This window comes from Trichoderma breve, chromosome 2 (genome assembly GCF_028502605.1).
Source record: "Trichoderma breve strain T069 chromosome 2, whole genome shotgun sequence".
Lineage (NCBI taxonomy): Eukaryota > Fungi > Ascomycota > Sordariomycetes > Hypocreales > Hypocreaceae > Trichoderma > Trichoderma breve.
This window is the reverse complement of record NC_079233.1, coordinates 3,020,593-3,043,037: the sequence shown is the minus strand read 5'-3', so window position 1 is coordinate 3,043,037 and position 22,445 is coordinate 3,020,593. Positions and strand designations below refer to the sequence as shown.

The following is a 22,445-nucleotide window of genomic DNA, read 5'->3' as shown; positions in this document are numbered from 1 at the left end:
CGCGTCAATGACAAAATGATTCTCCCCGTTAGTAATGTTGACGTTTATGGTTGGATGTGTGTGAGTGGGTGGCTGCTCTATTCGCTTCATATCTAGCTGCGTTTTCGTGCGCACACAGACGCGGTTCCGGGTAGCTCTCACGCGGATTAGCTTTGCTCCCGGACGCGACTTTTTGGCCTGAGCTGGAAAGAGTCCCGCGTCTTGGTCGCGTTTTTTGTGCACGAAGGGGTAATTTTGCAGGTCGATTCGCGGATTTGATTGGATGGATGGGCTTTGGTGTGGCGCATTAGCTTGCGCCCATTTAGAGATTTGAGGGTGTGACGCAAGATTCGAAGCTATCGGGAACTTTAGTATCAACTAAACTAAATTACGGGAGAACGAGGTTTGCTGGATGTTAGTTCTGAAAGTTGGTTCAGATTGCTCGTGTTGGGCTTTGCTGTGCTTTTTTTTTTTTTTTGCTTTTTAGGGAGAGCTGTCTGTTGGTCATGGTAAAGGAGAACGGGGTTTTGATTTGCTGCTGTGAAGGTGCTTACCCTGCAACGGAGCACCATATATCGAGCGTACTCGTCCACCAAGTGGCGTGACAAAAGTAGGACCTTTTTAACCATCACCACTCGACAAAATCGCAATGAGAAAACACCAAGACGCGCGAGATTTCTTTGACAGAATCTGCCTTGCATGCGTCAACAGCTGGATTTACCCCTTTAGAGAAGCATACTTGGTCGGCATTGGACGCGCGAGAGACACGTCCAACGCAGAATGACGCAGAGGGGCTGCAAGCACTTTAGCCCGCATCCACCCCCCACCGGCCGCAAGTTTTCCGTTGGTGAGAACCATTCGATGAAAAGAGATAGAGAGGAACTAGTCATGGCCGAGACTGTGGAGCCGGACATTTGATTTGATTTGATTGAACGTCCATCCTTCTATAATTCATCCACTGTGGGTATATGTCATACATGGTACAGAGTATATACGAGTACTGCTACTGCTTTTACTGCTACTACTTTGTACACGGTCTTTCTGCATCTACAGAGTGTCCGTCTTCAATGAGACCCGCTGGTGAAAAGACGGACACTCCTGACTAGAAGAGGACCATTCTCCTATTTTCCTTTGCATTTATATCCCAAGTCACCTCTTGCGTTTGTCATGTGCCGCAAGGTTGATTTTCAATTGCTTCCTCATTCATGAAATGGTAGGGCTATCTCGCCTACCCGTTGGACCACCGGGACCAGCTTCTCCGCCGGCGGTCCAATCGCCGAGGCTGGAACCACTCGCGTATTTGGACGTATAACTGTCGTGAGGGTTCTGTTGGATCTGGCTGCTATACACGGAACTACTCCTGCTAGGGGTTCCATTTGCTGGAGGAGCAAGGCGGCTCTCAATCTCCAAGTCGAATGGATCAGACCGAAATTTATCCCGACGCTGGTTGAAGGAACCGTTGCTTTGCAGAGACTCTCTGTGAACAGAATGCGGCCGGGCAGGAACCGTAGGGGCTTGGAAGCTTCGAATTCCGCCCAATGATCGGCCTCTTGACCGGCGATTCGGGGCTGAAACAGGGGGAGGCAACACCATGTTATCATCGCTGAACGGATTTGCTAATACTGAGCTGGAAGGTGGCGGCACCGTGCCCGACATCAGAGCGTTGGCATCAGAGAATGGGTTAAACCGCTTGCCAAAATCGAAGCTTAGACCCGGTACTAGCTTATGTCCCTTGGGTTTCCCCCCAGTTGCTGCGACGGAATTCGGGGCTCCCTGGTTTCGCATCGGCGCAACATTTCTGGGCTGGACGGTGCCTGCTTCGAGGAACTGAGAGTTTCCTCTGTTCATGTTGACGTTGCGGGGTGCGAACTTTTCACCAATGTTCTGCTTGACAGCACTCACTGTAGTCGATATCCCTAATCTTTGTGCCATTGATGTGGAAGAATCTTTTTCGATATATGCCTTGCTGGATCCCCGCCCATCTCGTGCGACCCTTCTCCTCCAGAACCATAGCAAGATGACAATAACTGCGGCGGCGGCGATTCCGCCTATAGTACCACCGACAATGGTGCCGGTCGATGGGCGTGAACTAGAGCTAACAGGGTCTGCTATCGGCTGCGCAGTGGCTTGACTTCCTCCTGGCAGACCGCTTTCTCGGAAGTCGCCAGGTAATGTGTTGATACCTGCGAGAGAAGTTGTAACACTCCCCGTAGAACTCGGCACAAGATCTGTGACTGTATTGGAAGGTATTTCACTCAGTATAGAGTCGCTAAGCGGCACAGCTGATGTAGAAGCTGGAGCTGAGGTCGTCGCAGAAGTAGGCCCGGAAGCAGCTCCAGCATCTGGTGTAGGAGATGAATTGGAGCTGGGCGGTGAAGTTGGTGTCAAAGCTGGGGTTGAAAGGGGCGCATTTGACACCACAGCCTTTCCCGATGCAGATACTACCGGATTTGCTGGCTGACTGGCGGCAATTTGGGATTGCTCTTGAGTTGATGATGTGTTGATTGCCTGTATTGATACTGTAGATGAAGTTGAAACAGTAGAAGATGGAGCCGGAGAGGGAGGAGGGCCGATATCTGCGGCACTGAAAACCTCTGGTCCTTGGACCGACTCATCGGTGGGCTGGGTTGCCGATGGTTGAGCCTGAGAGGGAGTGATTGATGGCGTTGTTGATGGTGTAGGGGATGGGAGCTCTTTTCCAATTTCGGTCCCAGACGCCGGAGAAACTCGAGGAGAAGAGGGTTGAGGGTCAGTTGGTTGAATCTGAGATTGCGATGATATTGTGATAGAAGAAGGCGTTTGGCTAGATGGCGTGGCCGTGGGAATCGCACCGGTCGAAACTGTGGTTGATGTGGCAATTTGGGGGTTCAATGCCAATGCGGAAGATGAGAGTTGTGTGGGTATTGATGAAGTTTCTGAGATAGAGGCCGGTGAAATCGGTGAAGAAATTGGACTGCTGTTGCTGGATACCGTAGGAAGTGCGATAGTAGGAGTCTCGCCATCGGCTGTCAAACTTGCATCCGGAACAGTAGTAGTTGGTGAGCTTCCAACGGTTTCTTTCGCTATAGAATCCAAAGCTGTAGTACTGGGAGATCGCGTAGAGGCGCTTTGCGCAGTACTGAGAGCCACATCGAGAGCCACATCATCCGTAGAGCCTTTTGTCGGTTCGCTGGGAATTATACTGGAAGAAGATGACGAAGGGTTGCCTGAGGGCTTATTGGCGGTGGAACTGGTGTTGAGGAAAGTAGTTGATGAAGGTAGCTTGGCATCGATGGATGTCGAAGAGCCACTCAAAAGGCTTGCCATTGCGGATAGCAATTGGCTTGCGAGACCAGCCGCAACGAAGCCGAAAGAATCGAAATTAAGAAAATGGCATGTACAAAAAGAAACAGAGAAGAAGGATTGCGTGAGTTGACTAAGAAAGCATTGCTGGAAATCGTAAGTGTAAAATGGGCTAGCCAGCCGCCACTAGAGAAAAGAAAGAAAAGGTGACAAAGAGTGATAGGAAAAGAAGAGTACACTTGGGCCAGTGAGAGAAGGACGTTTAAAGAAGGTTAGAGGTGTGATATCCAGGAGGCGCGAGAATAAAGCCAGATGAGGGTTGGACGGCAATGGTATGCGCCTTTACTAAAGGCCCTTTGTAACATCTTTCTCGGCGGTACCACCTAAAATTGGCAGCGCATGGGGCCACAGAAACAGAGCCCTGTTTAGCTCCTGCAAGGCAACGAAACACATTGCATCGCGCTGTGAAATGCGAGAGTTGCGCCGACACGATCTTGCATTTGGGAGGCGGCGCTCCATATCAGGGGCTGAGACCCCCAGTCCTGCGACACATCTGAAGCATCATGACAAGCTAGTTGGAGGCGCGGAGTGCCGCTTTTGACCTAGTCTTGCGAAGGGGGGGCAACAGTTTGGGATATGGCTTGTATCATGAGCTGAGAAAAAGGAAAATCACGGAGAAAAAGAGAGAAATGATCGCTAGGGGATTAAAGCTCAAGGTAAGAGGGAACGGTGTTTGTTTCGATGTGAGCAATTGTAGAGCGTTATGTCGCCGAGATGCAAATGGAGATGCGGCTGCAGAGGTCTGTGTACGAATCAGTATTGGGGTCATCAACCTTCATGTAACTGTGGCACAGAAACGGGAAGTCAACATGGTGCTGGGTATTTAGGCTGATGTGAGAGTATCCAACAGGGAAGTATTACCAGGTAATGTCACACGTACAGTAGACGACCGGTACCTCTCCTTGCAAGAGACATTTACATCTTCCATCGCGGAGCCTCGAATAATTCTGTTAGGCTTCGCAAGAGAAATGGAGTGACTATGAAACCCCCCGTCAGTCCATTGAGCGAATACCTCCCCAATTAGGCGCCGGTTGCTGGTCTGGCCAGCGCTAAGGGCCTAGGAAGAGCAGGGCGGCAGGGATGGTTTGTTTGATTGGCACGAGCCTGCGTTCGGAGTCGTTGAACCGGGCTCATCAGGCCCAGTCAGTACTCTTCTGTATGCCTTGTGTGTGGAATACCTGGCGGAGCATCGGCCACATGCGCGAGATGTCGTGTACGAGTACTCCGTACTTGAGTTTGCATCTGTTGGTAACGTTTTATAGCTTCATGGTGCACGTCAGAGAGAGGGCCGTGCTGCTAGCTTCAGTCTCAGACCAACCCCATATGTTGGGCCTCCGGTGATGCGTGATACTTTCAGGCTCCTAGGAGAAGGTGCTCGTAGGTAGGGTTGGAGACGGAGAGCACTGGTATCTCGAATCATTTGGTTGACTGGGTACTAGTAGGCAGCACATAATGAATGACAGGTGCCATGATGAAAAACGTTGGTTTTCGAGATGCTGGCGGGCAAGGCAAAACACTCGTGGCAAGCTTGTGTAGTATGCATAAACCCTTTGTAACAAGACCGAAACTTGAGCATCATGACGGTGGGTTTTTTACAATTGCTCTTGGGTGATCTCGGGAAAATAAAAAAAAAAGTTAGCATTTGCGATTGCGCTTTCAAAGAAAAGGTAGGAGCGATATGATTAGACTTCCAATTCAATACTTGGTAAAAGAGGGGAGTGGCTACCAGGTATTCAGCACCCCAAGTCTGCGCTCCAGCATCCTGCGTCTCGAATTTAAGGTTACACCGGTGATGATACCAGATACTAGAGGAATATACTACCTAGCCTAGTAGATATTAAAAGGAAATAGTGATAATAGTAGCTACTGCTCAATAATTCACCCTAGGCAAACACAGGTAGTAGGAAATATAAGGCTATCTTCACATTGATCCTGTTCTGACATGGATTACCTACTAGGTACTAAGGGAACTTGGGGTGCTAAATAGCAGGTAGCAGGAGGTAGCCCTCTCCCTCAGTTATTGTGCTCCCCAACAAAGCGAGTACATCAAGAGGGATCAACCTATCCATGGCAGGCAGTCCCCGAGTTGGCCGTCTTCCATCAATCCTATAATAAACTGAAGACAGAGAACTAATATTCTTCCATAACAAATACATGCGTTCTTTGCACCCACGAATTCCAGACCAAAAGAAAACCCGATGCTGCTGCCATCTCCGATTCGATTATTGATAGTACGGACTTAATCCAAAGCTCCGGCTTTGCCTTGCGCCTCTGTTTGCCTGTCGAGGCGGGGGAGCTGTTTAGCAGGCTTTAGCTAGGCCTCGCACTAACTGCCTCCAGATGTCCTCTGCGCCATGCCCCTGGATCGATCACCACAGCTGTCTGTCCCCCTTTGGGATTGGGATTCGGATTCTCGACCCCGTCTGCTGCTACCGCTACTGTATGCAACGCAACGCAACAGTCCAGCCTGCAGTACGAGCACGGAGCACGGCGGCCGGCTGTTTGGTTGACCCGTCGTCTGTCTGCTCTGAGTTGAAGACCCTCGCCAAGGTTGCGTCGTTTCTTTGACTGACAATCAATCCTGTCCTCCGTCTCCGTCGCCGCCTCCGCTTCGGCTCGGCCTTTGCGAGCTTCTGCTGTCGTCTTCTAGCACGCGCGCAGAGAGGCCATCTCCGAAGCCCATTGCCGAACCGCGTCTGCCCCTTGTGGACGACTCAAGAATCGGCGCTTGATGGTTGCCCTGGCCCGCTCTCGCACCCGCCCCCGCGTCCGCGTTCCGCACGTCTGCCATCTCCGAGTCTCCATCACTCCGGCCACTTCGTTGCTCGTGATCGCTGCCGAGACGGACGGCACCGTCTTTGCTCCAGGTCCGCCCGTCTAGCTCAGCCCAGGCGACGGCGGAATCCCCTGCCCCTCTCTTCTGGGCACAAGCCTGGGCTTACGGTTGCGCCGCTGGCTCGATCTGGCTTTACCCACTACCGTATCTCTCTATCTGCGTATCACTCACGCTCTATCGTGACTTCATCAACGGCTGTTAACCATGTTTGGATCCTTTGGCTTGGGTATGTCTCATCCATCTCCTCTTCTCCTTCTTCGGCATTCAGATTCCTTTCCGTTTGGAACTTGGCATGCGACCAACTCCTCTCCTCCCTTTCGTTCTTGCACCATCCACGCCAGATTTGGCTTTGTAATAACCTCTTCCTTCATTTCTTGTGTCTTATTTCACCATACCCCCCGTTCTTTTGACCGCAGCATCCTGTCCTCTGTGTTTTCTCTAAACGGCAACTAGCAAACCTGCCGCCAAAGGTCAAGGTAGCCCCCGAAGACATCCCGCCTCCCACGACTATTTGTCTTCCTCGCTACCAGCCTTTCGTCCAGGATGACGTTCCAGTCGATCCCGAACACGCCCTATCTAACTTACTCAAATGTACGGGCCGGATTTCTGCCGCCTCGGGAGCAATTGGCCTCTCTGCCATTGGATTTGATTTGAAACTGGACGTCCAAGTAGAGGAACTCATCCCCGACCCGTCCTTTCTCCCCGACTTTCAGAGATGGGACAAGCTCACGCTCGAGGACGCTCGGGAGCAAAACCAGGCGGAGCGTCGACCTATAAGAAACGGCAACCTTTCCCCTGGATGCCACGTTTATGCAGAGCGTCGTAGGGAGCTCTCAAACGCAAATGAGGACGCCTTTCGTACAGTCCGTCGCCTTGCACCCCCCAAGGGGAGGCAGCAGGCTCGCCTTGGTAACGCCTATGAGTTCTTTCGCTGCCTTGAATTCTTCACCATGTATTGGGACGACCCAAGTCGCCCCCCCTCGCTCCCACCCTCTCCGGAACTGGCACCAACTGAAAATGGGGAAACCCCTGCTGCCCAGGAGTCACTACCACCCCAAGTAACACGGACATCGGATGGTGGATCAATGCCTCCCGAATATCGCCAGAATCTTATTTCAGCCTTTGTCAAGCTTGTTGCGTACGACTTTGGCTGCAATGTTTCCATGTCTCGTCTCGAGCCAAGACTGCACCTGAGCTCTCCAGATGACCATCCCAGCCCGCGAAAATCATACAGCCCCTCCAATTGCCACTTTCTTTTCCAGAGCCCGACTACAAGAGAGGCAGCTCGTGCCGGCCTTGTGTATGGTCCTCTTGGGGCGGTGAGTACGCGCCCGGGTGTGAATTTTACAACGCCAGACATCGAAACTGCGCAGTCTACCGACCTAGCTCGGGAAGTGCTGGCGGCGCTTATCACGGCCCAGCATAGGGCTCGTGAGGGAAAGGTCGAAACGCGATTTGGCGAGAACCAGTGGTGGACTTCCAAACCGAGATGGGGTGGTGGTACTGGAGGCCCCATTGGGCGAGAAATCGACGCGGATTCGCCTCTGGGGGACAAGGATGCTGCGCCTACCGACTCAGAGAAAGCGGCCCGGCCTGCAGCGAAAAGAGCCCGAAAGACCATGTCCATCTACGACGCTTATCGAATGGTGCGCCCACCCGCTTTTACATGGGACAAGAAGGCTCGCTATGAAGCAGTCGGCAGGCAGAAGGGCGTGGACTATGACGATGTTTTCGTGATTAGTTCTATTCTCCACCACATATCTATTCTCCGAGTGCGAGTGCCCGACCGTCTTCTGGAGGTGCTTGGCGGCTCTCCTGAAACGGATGTAACACGGCGCAGCTGGGGTAGAGTGCAAGGATGGAGAAGTCAATGGTTTGACCTATTTGATACAGAGCAGCGACTTGCTGCCATGCGAATGCTTTGGGCCGTGATGGCTTATCAGATGAGGAAAGAACCGGAAGAGGAAGATGCTACAATGGCTGACAATTGAACGCTGTCGAGGCTTGTGAGGAGAGAAGTACCCAGTGATGATGTAGAGCGGGAGATATATGGAAACACATAAGACCATGCTGTTGATACGCGGGCAGGATTTCTAGGATACATCCAAGATGCGGCAGGATTTTGTGTTTATGAATGCTAGGGTTAGAGAATATACACTGGCACGTGTGGTACTGTGGACTACGAAGTCGAGAGCAATGCAGGTGATGATACAGAGTAGCATGTACGAAGGTGATGTAAAGCATGTGCGTGACATGTATCTACAAGTGTATTCGCCATCTAGCGTCTAGGGTTGATGCATCATTGGGCCTTTCTGGCTCAATAAAAAGGCAAAAAGGTAAAACGCGTAGATGTGACATCGTTTTCGCACGTGTGATTCGCGTAGCCCATGTTCACATTTCCCGTGGATAAGATACTATGTAGGATGCATGTGATGATTCGTTTATGCAAGCGCTATGAAGTAATCACTATTGAAATAGGAGCTTATCGATTGATAAGCTTGGCAGTATAAGAATGCATGCTGCGCTACGCTGTAGATTGCATTTGATCAAATGAGATCGTTGGATGGCTCAAGGAGGTTGCAGACGTTCCAGTGAAGGATGTCCCGCGCTGCGATTGAGTCTTCCACGCTGTCGTGTCCCTTGCCCCTAATTTGGATATCACGCCCAAGCCTCTCCTTCGCCAGTGCTTTCAACGATAAACCTCCTCTTTGTCTTGGTGCTGCAGGGCCCTTCTCATCTGACCCTTGTTGACCGTTTGCTGCATCTTGTTGAAGCTCTTGACCAACGGTAATGGTCTCGGAAGTTTGTCCTGTTTGCTTCTCCTGCTTCTCCTCCTCTGGAGGCCGGTTTGCTTTTTCGACCAGGTACGTGTCGATAATGACTGGGTGAATCCAGCGTAAAGAGGTGAAATCAGAATTGGCGCCGTGTCCGATGACTATGGTATTGGGGCCGATAAACTCCCAGAGGGCCTTTCTAGCGGCGGAGCGGCCCATGAGACACGACCGCGTACGTCGTGCGTTCTCCATATCTTGCCGAGTGACTCCCGAAAACCTTGTGTTGAAATGAATCATCTTAACATCAGGATACACAAGTTTATCGAGCAGGACATGGCCTGAGAAGTAATCAACAGCAGAGACGCGGATCAGCTCGGATTCTCCCGTTGAAGCTGTTCCCATTTCGCAGTCGATGACGACAGCGACTGCTGGAGGGCCCCTAGATTGGAAGAAGGGTGTGTGGAAGTATTTCCATTCCCTTTCTAGCTCACCAGCGGCATAAATCTTTGGCGTGTGATCTTCTTTGCCCTGGCATGGAGGTGAACCAGGGATGCCATTACAGCAGGTCCATTTCTGATCCTGTGGTGTGAGCTTTTGCCATCTAATTTATATAAAAAGAGAAAAGACAGGGAAGGAGAAGGAGAGACAAACCCTTTGAATGACTCTTCCGGGATGGTATTTGCAGTGCAAGACTGGCTTCTTAGCTTTTTTGGATGAGTCACCTTGGTCAGAATTACTGATAGGTTTGCCGAGGTCCTCATCATCCTCATCCTCATCATTATTTCCCCGTCTTTGAACTGGCGTCTTGGGCAAGTAACCGGTCTTTTTCAACTTGTAAGGAAGATCTCGAAGCATAACGTCAGCTTTTATACATGTATCTATATACATGAAGCACTTACGGCGGCTGCATAGAAAACACCTCCGCTTGCGATCTAGATAGTCTTGCGATAGCTGTTGCATGACATAGCCGGCTTTTTGCAGGTCAGAATTAAAATGCGTCAAGCTCTGGAGTTGCTGAAGATATTCTCCAGAGCTCTGGATTGGCTCGGGCTGGTTGTCGCCTGAGGGTGTTGAAAACGAAATGGGAATGGCCACTGGGCGGGCCCACGCACGCGACATGGTCGTTGAACGGTGGGAGAAGCAGGCTTGAAGAAAAAGAGAGAAACAGTGTGCAAAACAAATGGAAGAATGAAATTAACGCTAGAATGGTCTATGAGAGTACAGGTTTTGATGTGTGATGATGGGAGAGGGAGAGAAAGAGAGAGGGAGAAATGAAACTGATGGAGAAAGGCTGAGTGAGTAAGAGGTGCCTTTGATTAGCGGCATATCGATTGTGCCTAGTCAGGCACCAGCTCGATGTTTGTTTGGCCGCCAGCAGTCAGTCGCACAGGGTGGCCTACAAGACACAGAAACACCTAGAAGCGGCAGAGGCTTTGATGATATGTGTATAGTAGTTGCATCAGATTGAGGACATGTAGTGGATTTATTCAGCATCTTTGGGTCTTTTCTTCACCTTTTCTCTCCTTTGCTGTGCTCTGCCCAAGCTAGGCGTTTTCTCGTGCATCTGCTAAGTCTGTCACTGTCATCACTTACTACAAGGCTGAGCATGATGATATTAACACCTAACAGAATGCAGCAGCAGTAGCAGCAATGTCTCAGTTCAGTACCTTGCCTATTATCGATAACGCCTCAATGGCTTTGCCTCGATGATTTCATCCCGTGCCATGTTAAGACTGGCGTCAAGTAACGTTCTTTACCAGGGCTGCCTCTAGTCTCTAGTCCGTGCCATTTGGACCCCAGTCAACGTAACGGCGCGCGCCCTACCCGCAGCGCTAATGTTAACAGACGTACATTGCGGCTACATCTCAATGCATTTCTGCTTGTTACACAAAGTAATATATAGGTAGATGCCCAACGGGGGGCATTGGGTATTCAGTGAGAGAAAAGACACAACACAAGAAGACCAACCAATACTTCAAAAGGCAACACTGGAGCCATGAGCACTCCGGCCCTCTCCAACGGCACAGAAGCCACCTCAGGCACGCCTCGCCTCATCATCGAGTTTCCTCCGGCTGCGGTAGCCGACGACCTCTCTCTAATCTCCGCCATCACCAAGCTGGTGAATCTGGTATTCATCGAAGCAGAAGCCGGCATCTGGAACCATGGCTTCGTGCGCACCTCTGACGCCGAAGTGGCAGACTTTATCCGCAAAGGCCAGCTAGCTGTTGCCTATCTCGCCTCTCCCTCATCGGCATCCGAAGAAGACCAGGAAACTCCTCAAAAGGGTCAGCTGGTAGGATGCGTGTATGTCAAGCGTGCCTCAGACACAATGTGCACTTTGGGCATGCTTACCCTCGACAAGACACACCAAGGCCTTGGACTGGGCCGCGAGATATTCAAGTTTGTGGAGGACTACTGTCTGTCTCTGGGCTGCGACACTCTCGGGCTGGACATCTTGGTGCCGACGAGCTATGCCCATCCGCTCAAGACGAGGATGGAGGCGTGGTATAGACGGCTGGGGTTCCAGCTGGTGAGGCTGGCTGATTTTGCGGATGATTACCCTGCACTGGCGCCATTGTTGAGTGGTCCTGTGGACTATAGAGTTTTCGAAAAGAAGCTGAAGTAGACGGATCCGGGCGGAAATAGAGATTCATCGGTTGTGCCTACTGAAAACCAGGGAGAAATTTGTCAACTTGGGATCTCGATGCTTGTATATGCCGTCATCTACGATACTCCCTGCCGGCACTGGGGTTTGCCTGCTTTAGACGAGGAAACCTGGAATAGAGTCAGGATATAGAACTACTATTAAAATGAGACAATAAATTACTAGTTTCACATAATTACTAAAGCTTCCGGGTAGATTTGAGTTGAGACATGCTGCCGTAGGAATATATATCATGGGTTCTGGACCGTCTCTTCAGCTTGGAAAGAAAGCAAGTGTGGGGATAGACTGTGGTTAGGGCCGATCTAGTTTTATATCTAGAGACAATTGCACATCACATCGAGCTGAAAGAGGATACCTGATCAGTTGGCTCCCTTCCCTTGGGCTGCCTCTTTGGCCCTTGGAACCACTTGGACCAGATCTCTAACCCAGGCAACGTACATCTGCCGAGATGCGTTGACGTCGTGGGCTATTTTGGCCAACCGGGGGCTCTCCCAAAGAAATCTGCACAGACGATCTACGAATCTGCCTCCCGTGGATTTCCCACACACCCCCAGGCAACCAAATTTCTTCCTTGTTTACTTTACCCCGTCCCTCGGAGCCGAGCGAATAGCAAGACACGCCTTGCCTCGAAAACGGGGTTGCGGACCAACCGACACCTGAGTCGCTGGACTCAGACTATCACTATCAGGCCATTTTTCCAGCTGGACAGGCACGTCAGAGCTTTCCCCGTCCATCGATCGGCGGGCGAAGCCAGACCAGACTAATTACTTTATCCCTTGGGTTGAAAAAGAAAGAAGGAGAATCTCCGTAACTAGACTACAATTACAATCCCACACCCCTTCGCGCTTTTGTGTGGCTTGAGCTCCCCCGGACGGAAAGGCGTCCCGGGGACGTGATTGGATCATGCACGACGGGTTCAGCTGCTTTCAGAACCCTGTATTTCTGTTGTTAAATGGTGGAGCTGAAAGAGAAATCTTTCGTCTTGGGAGTCCCTTGCTGCAGGAAAAATCTTTCGCCAAGATGCTTCTGGGTTAGCTCCAAAGTTTTCTGTTCCGATGAGGATGTTGCTGTGCTGTGCTATGCTATGCTGTGCTGTGCTATGCTGTGCTGTGCTGTCCGTCGGTGTCTTTTTTGTTTTACTTTGCTTTGCTGGCTAGCATCGGATGAGCCTCACTTACTGACTGGCTGCAGCTAGCTGTTCTTACTTGGCGATGGCATCACACTTTGCGGCAGACGGATAAGTCCGAGAGAAGGGAATGGTTGGCTGGGGGGGCCATCAATGTTTTCGGGGCAATTGCCGCGCGCCATGAAAGATTGATAGGAGTAGAGTAGATGTTTAAGATGGATGCTGCAATTAAATGAGGCTAATTAGTCCAGATTGATGACTTGGCGGTGATTGTGTGTGTGGTGACGTGCAGCCTTGGGGTCGCAACAGACGCTGTGTGTGTGCTGGTTGTATGGCGGTTTGGTTGGCACTGCAACATCCATTGATCCAATTGCCTATTACTACTAGAGTACTGTCTTACAATGCTGCACTTCTGATGTGTCGTCATGGAAAATATCAACATCAAATGCACTGTCGCACATTAGTGCAGCACCAAGAGCAGAGCATCTGCAGCAATACAGTAGCCGCCTGCATGCGCCGTGCCCTACAACTGATGCCGAATGCTGTAAACAGTCAACATACGGGGGAAAAAAACAAAACAAACACACAGCACTGCCATGATGACCCGCATCGGGGTCTCCGTTCGGCGAGGCAATGCCGCCATGCAAGACGCCATGTGGCCGAACCGCCCATCTTTTTCCGCGGGTTCGATGCCAAGCTGACGGTTACGGTAACAAAAGGGGTCCAAGCGTTTTTTCTTTTCTTTTTTTCTGGTCCCTTCGATTGCATCGGTAGAGGAAGAGAGCAAAGGGACTGGACTGGACGGGGGCCGGTTTGGGTACCGTATTGGATTGGTGGCGCCATTGCGGCAGAACCAAAAATCGTAGCGAACATGGGGCTTGTACATACTACCGTTGAGGCGCAGGATGTGCATATGCTGGTCTTTGACGTATTGCCTGGCAATTGAGATGGATCTTCAATGTCATCATTGTCGATTTTTGATATCATTGCCATGTTGATGAGATCAGGCATGCACTTGTCTGGTGTTTTGCGACTTTGCGTCATCTGCGCGTTTGCAGTGCCCCGGCCTTGACCGAGGTTCAATTCCAGGTATTGAGAACACTGCACTCAATCCCATTGCTGACTGGACTATCCATGTAAGCGAGAGCGATCGTCCCGCCTCAACGGTCATTGTCTCAGACTGTCTGAGATGCGCTTGACAACGTTGGAAGTTGGAAGTCTAGTACATGTACGAGTATACATGTACATGTAATTCCGTGCTAAGATGGCATCTCGGACTGCTGCCAATCAATCCTCAGCTTTTATGCCCAAAGCACCGATGCCCCAGTCCACGCTTGTTACTGGGCTGGGGTTTTAGCGAAGCTCTACTGTGCCTAACACCGGGTAGGGATGAAGGATAACCTCGCTGCTATACGAGTATCGAACGGCCCGTGTCGTCTCGCCTCGTCTGCAACGGAGATGAATTGATACCAGCCGGAACATTAGTCATTACCTACATACTGACCGAATGCTGTAATCAGCATCCCTCCTACATACTCGAGCCCTTCTTCCAGAGCCTCTCTTGCGCCTTGTTAGGTCATAAGCAACGTTGAACTTACTTACACACTAGCCTCAACTGTGTATCCCATTTGATCTCCTGCTCCCATCAGGCGCCCAATCGCACCCGTGCCTTGTCGTCAGTCGGAGCCGTAGACCGAGATACAGCCCGAGCAACTGGCTGCAACCCTTCTGGCATCGAACCCTGGCCGGCTGGAACCCCGGCAGCCCATCGGAGGAGGCATCGTTTCTGGTCATCTCAATCTCAAACCCCAATCCAGCATCGCCCGCCACCGGTCGTTTATTACGGACTCATTAGTGGGCGCTGCTAGCGGTTGAGCTGCAGCCGTTAGCGCCCTGTAGGTACCTGTAAACTGCACGCTGTAGCTACCGCAGAACCCCGCCACCACCAGCAACATTTAATCCACAGCACCATCCATCCAACTCCACTCGCTATCCGCAACCCACCACCGCCAGCTCATCGTCACCCGACCTCCGCCCAGCGGGTTCTTGCGATTTCATCGTGTCCCGGACCCGAAGCAAAAGAGACAAAAACCCTCGAGACGAGCGCTCTCGCCACCATTGTCAGCTTCAATCCATCCCTCGGCGCCTAGCCTGCCAGTTCCACGCCTCTTGTCGCAGTCTTCGCCCACGCCCTGCTGGAGGATCCCCTTCATCCCTCTCTCGCTCAGCTGGTGTCGACATCAGTCTAGTCCTTCTCTCTTTATCACTATCAATTTTTTCTTCCGTCTTTCTCTGCCGCCCGCTTTTCACTTCACATGCTCGAGTAGTAGCAGCAGCTGGACTGGACTGGACTTGTACGATTCCACTCGACACTCCCACAGCTCGACTTGTGTCCCCCGCGTCTTTCCTCCACACACCCGCCATCTCATCAATCATATCCAGACGTCCGCTAGCTCTGATTCTGATTGATCGACCTCGGACCTGACCGCCCAGCTACACGTGCTCTCCTCGATAAGATTGCCAGCGCATTGGGAGCAGAGCCAGGCTTGCCTCCCATCAACGCGATTGTTGCGTGCACTTCGGACTTTGGATCGACGACCGAGCAATTCTTTTGCACGCGACAGCTTGGATCTTTCTGCACCCGGTCTTGCTGGTGCACTCTCTTTTGCACATTCCCGTCGTCATTGCAACTCTAGCCAAACTCTCGGCTCCAACCGCCCGCCAGCTTAGCTCCCAACGGCGCGCTTGCTTGCGCTGCCTTGCCCAACCGCCCGAGCAGAAAAGCTTCATCCAAGCTTCGTTTCGAATCCGTCCTCGCTTCCTCTTCATCTCCTAAAAATAAAAATGTCTGGATACCCAGCCTACAACGGCGGCGGCTATGCCGCACCACCGCAGCAGCAATACCAGCAGCAGGGTGGCTACTATCCGTATGAGATCCTCCCAATTCCCCTTTCCAAACCATGTCCAACGCTGTCCCGGCGATTGTGCTCCCGATGTCCCCAATCTCTTCCCATGCTTCATCAGACATAGCCGCATCTTGCTTCATCGCTGCATTGGACGTTGATGCTTACACCATTTGCCTCTCTCCAGGCCTCAGCAGCCCACTTACAACGGCGGCTATCCGCCCCAAGGGCACCAACCGTCTCCCCAGCCCGGCTACGGTTACCACGCTCCTCCCCAACAGCAGTACTCATACCAGGTATGGCCGATGCCCTTGACCCAGACATACATCGAAAACCACCACGAGATTGCTCAGGATTCTGCAACTGCTTACACGCAATGATGAATGTAGCAACCTCATCCTCAGCAGCACGCCCCTCCCCAGCAGCAATACAACTACGCCCAGCAACCGCAGCCCAACTACAACGGACGTCCTGGTACGGTGAACGAGAATCTCCTTATTCCAAAGCTGTGTGCTGACATGATGAAATAGGCATGCCTGCCCCCGGTCCTGCTGCCCCAAACGGCTACAGCCAAGGACGCCCTAGCGGAAATCCTCCGGCCCCTCCGAATGGGCCACAGAGCTTTGGTCACGGCGCACCAGGCTATGCTTTCCGATACTCCAACTGCACTGGCCGCAGAAAGGCGCTGCTGATTGGTATCAACTACTTTGGTCAGCGTGGCCAGCTGCGAGGCTGCATCAACGATGTCAGAAACATGACAGCCTACTTGGTGGAACAGTTTGGCTACAAGAGAGAAGACATGGTTATTCTGACTGACGATCAACAAAACCCCATGAGCCAGCCTACAAAGCAAAACATCCTCCGTGCAATGCACTGGCTGGTCAAGGATGCCAGGCCCAATGACTCTCTCTTCTTCCACTATTCCGGTAAGTTTCTGCCCCTTCTGTGTTCCTCGGCATCTTGCCCGGAGCTTGCAAGCTGACCATCCCTAGGCCACGGTGGGCAAACAAAGGACCTTGACGGCGATGAGCCTGATGGATATGACGAAGTCATTTACCCAGTTGACTTCAGGCAACATGGACACATCACAGATGACGAGATGCACCGCATCATGGTCACCCCCCTGCAGGCAGGTGTAAGGCTGACAGCCATCTTCGATTCGTGCCATTCCGGCACAGCACTCGACCTGCCATACATCTATTCTACACAAGGTATCCTCAAGGAGCCCAACTTGGCCAAGGAGGCCGGCCAGGGCTTGCTCGGCGTCATTTCCTCGTACAGCCAGGGAGATCTCGGCGGTGTTGCCAACAATATCATCGGATTCTTCAAGAAGGCCACCACTGGCGAAGAAGCCCACAACCGGGCCCTCGCAACCAAGACTTCTCCTGCCGACGTCATCATGTGGTCGGGAAGCAAAGACGACCAAACCTCGTAAGTCAACTGTCTTGACGTTAACTAGTCAAGTCATTGCTAACAGTGCTTTTCAGTGCCGATGCTACCATTGCTTCACAAGCCACTGGTGCCATGTCCTGGGCGTTTGTCACGGCTCTCAGGAAGAACCCCCAGCAGAGCTACGTCCAGCTGCTCAACAGCATCCGAGACGAGCTCGCTACAAAATACACACAAAAGCCGCAGCTCTCCTGTAGCCACCCTCTTAGTAAGTTTCCCTTGCAGATATGTCAGGTTGGGTAGTACTCTTCCTAACATATTTTGCAGATACCAATCTCTTATTTGTCATGTGAAGGATTCTTTCCCTGGCTTTCCTTAACAAAAATAAATTAAAATGGTTGAGCGGGTCTGTTCAAGCGGTTATCATCACTTTTTTGTATATGATCTATATGTAGCCACAGATGATACGACGCTCTGAATAAAGCATGATAGGTGGTTCATCGGATTTGGGATTTGGAAAATCCAGCTGGTCTCTTTTTCTTTTTCTCCCTTGGGGTATTTTGTTGATTATTACTTTTTTTTTATTCTTCTTCGATTTGTCCATGTTTTAGTCTTCCTGATTACGGCCGGTCTTTATTAATGGGAATTCATTTGGAAAAACAAAAATATTTCTTTTCGGGCTAGCATACGATATATCGAGAACGTGGCAATTAGCTAGCATAAAACATTTATAAAGAGTTGTTAAACTGCATAACTTACAAACATGTCGCTTGTAAATACCATATTGTCATGTATGTGTGTTGAGTTATGTACCTCGATAGTTTTCTGGGACATGTCCTTTTTCGACATCCAGCTACGCATAATATCCCAAAGAATGATTACATACGACGATCACTACAATCAACGTGATAGCCAGGAGAGCCATATTTAGACGAATGAGCTACATCGAGCTGTTTTGATAAAAATATTCAAACTCTGTAAAAAAAAATACCGAAAAAAACAAATCCAGTGTCTTTCCCTCCCCAACGCCATTGCTACCGTCAGCCCAATCCAACCGGGCGATTCCATCCTGATGCATGCCAAAAAAAACAAAGAGATGATTCTATCCTGTACATAGTTGACCTTTCATCACCAATCCATAAAACCGTATCCTTGCAAGCAATTCATGAAAAAAGTAGTCGTTAGCGTTAGGAATCAGATAGACTCTAGGATTCAACTCCCCCCCAAAAATAACCAATGATTATAATAAAAAAAAAAGACAAGAGAATAGAAAGGTGTATATGGGTATCTTCTCCCCCGCAAAACAATATTGAGAGGTTAGGCATTAGATATGCCGCAAACATGTATTTGTATTTTGCAGTACATGTTTTAGTAGAGAGCCTCGACAGGGACGGCGCTGAGAAGCTTCATGCGCTTATCACGACGTTTCTCCCTGATATCCAGGCGGAGCTGTTTGCGAACATCTTCTTGGGGAGCCCACTTACGGGCGGCGATGCGCATGCGAGCGATGAAGCGGGCCATGACGAGGAAGGCCTTGAGAGTTGTCGGAGACTGGGTCGGTGCGGGAAGTTCGGGTATGGAAACGGGATGGCGGCTTTGAAGGACGTAGGCGCGGGCCTTTTGTAACTCACGGACTTGAGCTTTGTTACAGGCCATTGCGACATCGAGCTGCAACTGAACGAACTTCTTTGCGTATGAGACGTCCTTTCGAAGAGCCGCTTCACGCTCCCACCGGGCATGCATAAACTCCATCTGGAGCATCATGTCGCTCGACTTCTGTCTGTGCTGTGCCTCCGTATTCTCGGCCGCCCTTACAATGGTGTTCAGCACCTCGTCGGCGCTGCCACGATGGTGACGATGCCTCTGAACTTCCTGGGCCTCCTTCTTCAGGAGCTGAAGGTCTTTCTGCAGCTTCTCGGCGCTCACGCGATACGCCGCTCGCTCGCTGCGGGTGCGTTCGAGCTTCAGTCGCAAGGCGGCCTCTGATGCGACGAGATTTTCGATGAGCTTCTCCTGCTGCAAAACGTCGTGCTCGAGGCTTTCAAGCTCAGCTTGGTTCACTCGCAACTGCTGGCTCTGCTTGTTGGTTTCCGAACGAGATGCAGAGGCCGCATCACGCTCACGCTTGACCTTTTCCAGTTTTTGTATAACGCGCTGCATGGCGAGTTCATGCTGGGCTGACATTTCCTCGGCATCCTCTTCTGCCTTCTCGAGCAGCTCTTCCATGGCAGACTTTTCGTCCTCGATGTCGATTAGCTTTTGCTGGAGCTGTTTGATGGTCTGCGATGCCTTGTTCTCGGCAGCGCCACGGATTTCGAGTTCCTCCACCCGGTTAACCTGCGCCTGATAGTCGATCTTCGTCTGGCGCAGCTCATCGCGGACAGTAGATAGCTCACTGCGGATCTGAGTCAAAAGGCCCTGGCGCGTCTCCAATGCCTCCTGAAGACTGTCGATTTGTCGATTCAGTACGCCTTCCTCGCTTCGGTGGCGATCAGCTTCGCTCTGCATCACCTCCTGAAGCTTGGTTTCCTTGCTGGAGAGAGAGCCCTCAGCTTGGCGTAGACGGTCTACTGTCCGCTGAAGACCGGCAGCCCTTTGCTCGGCTTGGTCTCGCCTTGACTGGAGCATCCGTTTTTCAGTCTCCCATTCTGTACTGTCGTTATCGTACAGGTTGTCTTTTTCCCGAATCACCGCCCTCAGATCCTCGACCTCTGACTCCAGGTTGGAAATTTCCATCCTGAGATTCGAAATCTCCGCTTGATGATTCGAGATCTCGTCGTCTAGCCTCTGGATTTCGTCCTCGTACTGGGCTCGTATCTCTTCCTCGGTCTCGCCACTCTTCTTCTTCTCCTCTGCGAGCATCTTCTCCAGGTTATGAACTTCAGTTTCCAACTTTTGGAGGTCGAGGCCCTTTTTCTTTTCCTCTGAAAGCATCTTTTCCAGACTGTAGACTTCAGCCTCCAATTTTTGGCGTTCAAAATCTTGTTGGCCTTGCCCAAAGAGCCCGAAACTGCTGCGCCCAAAGTTGCTCTGGCCAAAGCCGTTGCGTCCAAAGCCATTCTGCCCAAAACCATTCTTCTGTCCAAAAGCATTTTGTCCAAAGCCATTTTGCCCGAAGCCATTCTGTTCAAAGCCGTTTTGTTCAAAGGGGCTGTGTTTCTGTCGTAACTCTTGTACGGTTGCTTGGAGATTGCTATTGTTAGCTCGGAGATTGTCGTTGGTGGTTTGGAGATTGTCATTGGTAGACTGGAGATTGTTGTTGGTCGTTTTGAGATCTTTGTTGACCGCTTGGAGATTCTCGTTGGCTGCTTGGAGCTTTTCGATTTCCGTAAGCAGTGTTGCGGCCTCCTGTTCGATTGCAGCATACTCTTGTACGGTCGCTTGGAGATTGTTGTTATCCATGGCTAGCTTTGCCGCCTTCTTCTCTAATGCTGCAAACTCTGCCTGAAGTTGAGCAATTCTCTGCTCACGCTGCCGAGATAGCCCTTTGGGAATGAAGGACACATTCGCCCTCTCTTCCTCGAACTCGTCCAAAACCATTTCTGCCTTTTCCTTTTGGGACAAGGCAGAATTCAGCTTTCTCTTCGTCTCTTCGAGATCGTAAAGCTTGTTCTCTTGGTCTTGTATGATGCGTTGCTTCTCACGGAGCTCGGTCCTGAGGTGTTTGTTGTCAAACTGTAGGCTTTGAACTTGGCCTTCATGGCCTCGTCCCTGGGAAACCTGAAGTTGTAGCTCATCTCGCTCAGACTCGACAGCTTGGAAGTTCTGTTGTAGTGTGTCTATATCTTCTTGCCGCTTTCTCAGTAAAGTTTGCTTCTCAATGAGCTTGGTTTCAAGTTCCTCAATCGTGCCCTCTAATTCGGTGATATTGGCGTCGCGATTTTGAAGCTCGGCTTCAAAGTCCTCAATCTTGGCCTCCAGTTCATTGATATTAGTCTCGCGCGCTTGGAGCTCGGCTTGAAGCTCTTCGTTAGTATCCTGTAACTCTTTGATTCGCTCTTCGCCGTCTTCGCCATGAGAAACTTGGTTTTGAAGTTTATCCATCTCAGATTCGAAGTCCTGAAGTGTCTGTTGTAACGTGTCCAGTCTTTCTTCCTGATCTGTTATTATGACCTCCTTCTCACGGATCTCTGCTTTTAGATCCTCGATTTCGTCTTGTAAAGTCTCTACTCTGTCATCCTGATCTTGGCCCTCGGAAATCTGGCGCTGTAGTTCCTCAATATCGGTCTCACGATCTTGGAGATTTTGCCGTAATGTGTCCATCTCGGTTTGGAAATCAATGGAGTTGGCATGCTTCTTTTTTGCGCTTTCCTCTAACTCTAGCCCTCGATGGCGAGATTTTTCGAGATCACGCTCGACAGTGGTGATCTGCTTCTTCAGTCGTTGAAGCTCGCGTTGCATTGTGACCTTTTCCACTTTGAGCTCCGTGTTCTCTTTTAGAGCTGCTTCATTATAGCCAGGGCCTGATTTCATAAGGGCATCATTCAAAAATTGAATTTTTAGCTTGAGACCAAAGTTCTCCTTCTCGATCTTGTCAATGACATTTTCTTGCTCTCTTAGAGATAGTTGCTTGCCGTCCTGAAGAGGACCCATATCTCCATTCCTGCGCGGCGGAGGACCTATCGGCGTCGAAGAGATGCTGCTGGCAATTTGTGGTGTATCGAGGTATGATGCGTTGTGGTTTGAATAGACGGAAAAGTCCATTCGCGGAAGTGGTGTCATTTCGTCCTCGTCGATTGTTCTCAGTGCAGCCGGAGTGGTGCTTGCAGCGGCATTGTTCTCTTTTCCATTCTTCCTCGTGCTGTTCATTGTAGCGGACTTGAGCATTGGTGTGAATTCTCCGCCTCCAATGTTCGACGGTAGGTTTGGACGATCCGCAAGCGGTCCCTTCCGGCGGGGGGTTCTGAAGTTGGAGCGTCTGCCATTGCGGAGTCGGTGTAGCAAGTCGTCATCCTTGTCTGGAGCGATAAATGATGCTTCGGGAGAAATGTCTGAGATATCAGGCAGTCGATTAAGATATGTCGCGTCACCAGCATTGCTTCGTGGTGTATCGAGCACGCCGCCAAAGGCATGATGGGCCATTTTGGCGGCTGGTTATGGAGGAGTCGAGGGATTGTGCGAGCTGGTCGTGGACGTGATTCGAGGTCAAGCTTTATAACAACGCCTGTTGTAGGAGGAAGCCAAGTAGAGCGCAAGCGGTAGTAGATCTGCTCGATGAATCGTGACTGAATTCGGAGAGCGAAGAAAGGTGTAGAGTAGCGGTAACGAATACTGCGAATAGCGTGCGATTTGCACAGGTAAATTGGAGAAATTGAACTGAGCCGTGAGACAAGAGCGTGGGATGTTCAAGGCAGGGTTTCGCGTGGGAGCGAGGAGGTTAAATATGAATCTGTGCTGGTTGTTTATCGCGTTAGCCTTGTTTACATTCATG

General features: G+C 50.9%; 6 protein-coding genes across 6 annotated transcripts; 3 read left to right on the top strand and 3 right to left on the bottom strand.

Moving 5' to 3' along the window:
• Window positions 1-1,182: 1,182 nt before the first annotated feature.
• T069G_03147 (uncharacterized protein) lies at window positions 1,183-3,285 on the bottom strand (the record flags this gene model as incomplete). Its single annotated transcript, XM_056170357.1, has 1 exon — window positions 1,183-3,285. The coding sequence occupies one exon, from the start codon at window positions 3,283-3,285 to the stop codon at window positions 1,183-1,185; it is 2,103 nt and encodes a 700-aa protein (XP_056031249.1).
• Window positions 3,286-6,361: 3,076 nt separating this feature from the next.
• Window positions 6,362-8,141, top strand: T069G_03146 (uncharacterized protein; the record flags this gene model as incomplete). Its single annotated transcript, XM_056170356.1, has 3 exons — window positions 6,362-6,383; window positions 6,611-8,002; window positions 8,101-8,141. 3 exons carry the CDS (start codon window positions 6,362-6,364, stop codon window positions 8,139-8,141), a joined length of 1,455 nt encoding a protein of 484 aa, XP_056031248.1.
• Window positions 8,142-8,703: 562 nt separating this feature from the next.
• Window positions 8,704-10,050, bottom strand: T069G_03145 (uncharacterized protein; the record flags this gene model as incomplete). Its single annotated transcript, XM_056170355.1, has 3 exons — window positions 8,704-9,510; window positions 9,583-9,776; window positions 9,831-10,050. The coding sequence occupies 3 exons, from the start codon at window positions 10,048-10,050 to the stop codon at window positions 8,704-8,706; spliced, it is 1,221 nt and encodes a 406-aa protein (XP_056031247.1).
• An 877-nt stretch (window positions 10,051-10,927) lies between these two features.
• On the top strand, window positions 10,928-11,557 carry T069G_03144 (acetyltransferase (GNAT) domain-containing protein; the record flags this gene model as incomplete). The annotated part of the gene is made up of 1 exon (XM_056170354.1): window positions 10,928-11,557. The coding sequence occupies one exon, from the start codon at window positions 10,928-10,930 to the stop codon at window positions 11,555-11,557; it is 630 nt and encodes a 209-aa protein (XP_056031246.1).
• A 4,009-nt stretch (window positions 11,558-15,566) lies between these two features.
• T069G_03143 (caspase domain-containing protein) lies at window positions 15,567-17,367 on the top strand (the record flags this gene model as incomplete). Its single annotated transcript, XM_056170353.1, has 7 exons — window positions 15,567-15,649; window positions 15,813-15,921; window positions 16,015-16,099; window positions 16,156-16,551; window positions 16,618-17,056; window positions 17,113-17,282; window positions 17,342-17,367. 7 exons carry the CDS (start codon window positions 15,567-15,569, stop codon window positions 17,365-17,367), a joined length of 1,308 nt encoding a protein of 435 aa, XP_056031245.1.
• A 1,015-nt stretch (window positions 17,368-18,382) lies between these two features.
• Window positions 18,383-22,096, bottom strand: T069G_03142 (uncharacterized protein; the record flags this gene model as incomplete). The annotated part of the gene is made up of 1 exon (XM_056170352.1): window positions 18,383-22,096. The coding sequence occupies one exon, from the start codon at window positions 22,094-22,096 to the stop codon at window positions 18,383-18,385; it is 3,714 nt and encodes a 1,237-aa protein (XP_056031244.1).
• Window positions 22,097-22,445: the final 349 nt, after the last annotated feature.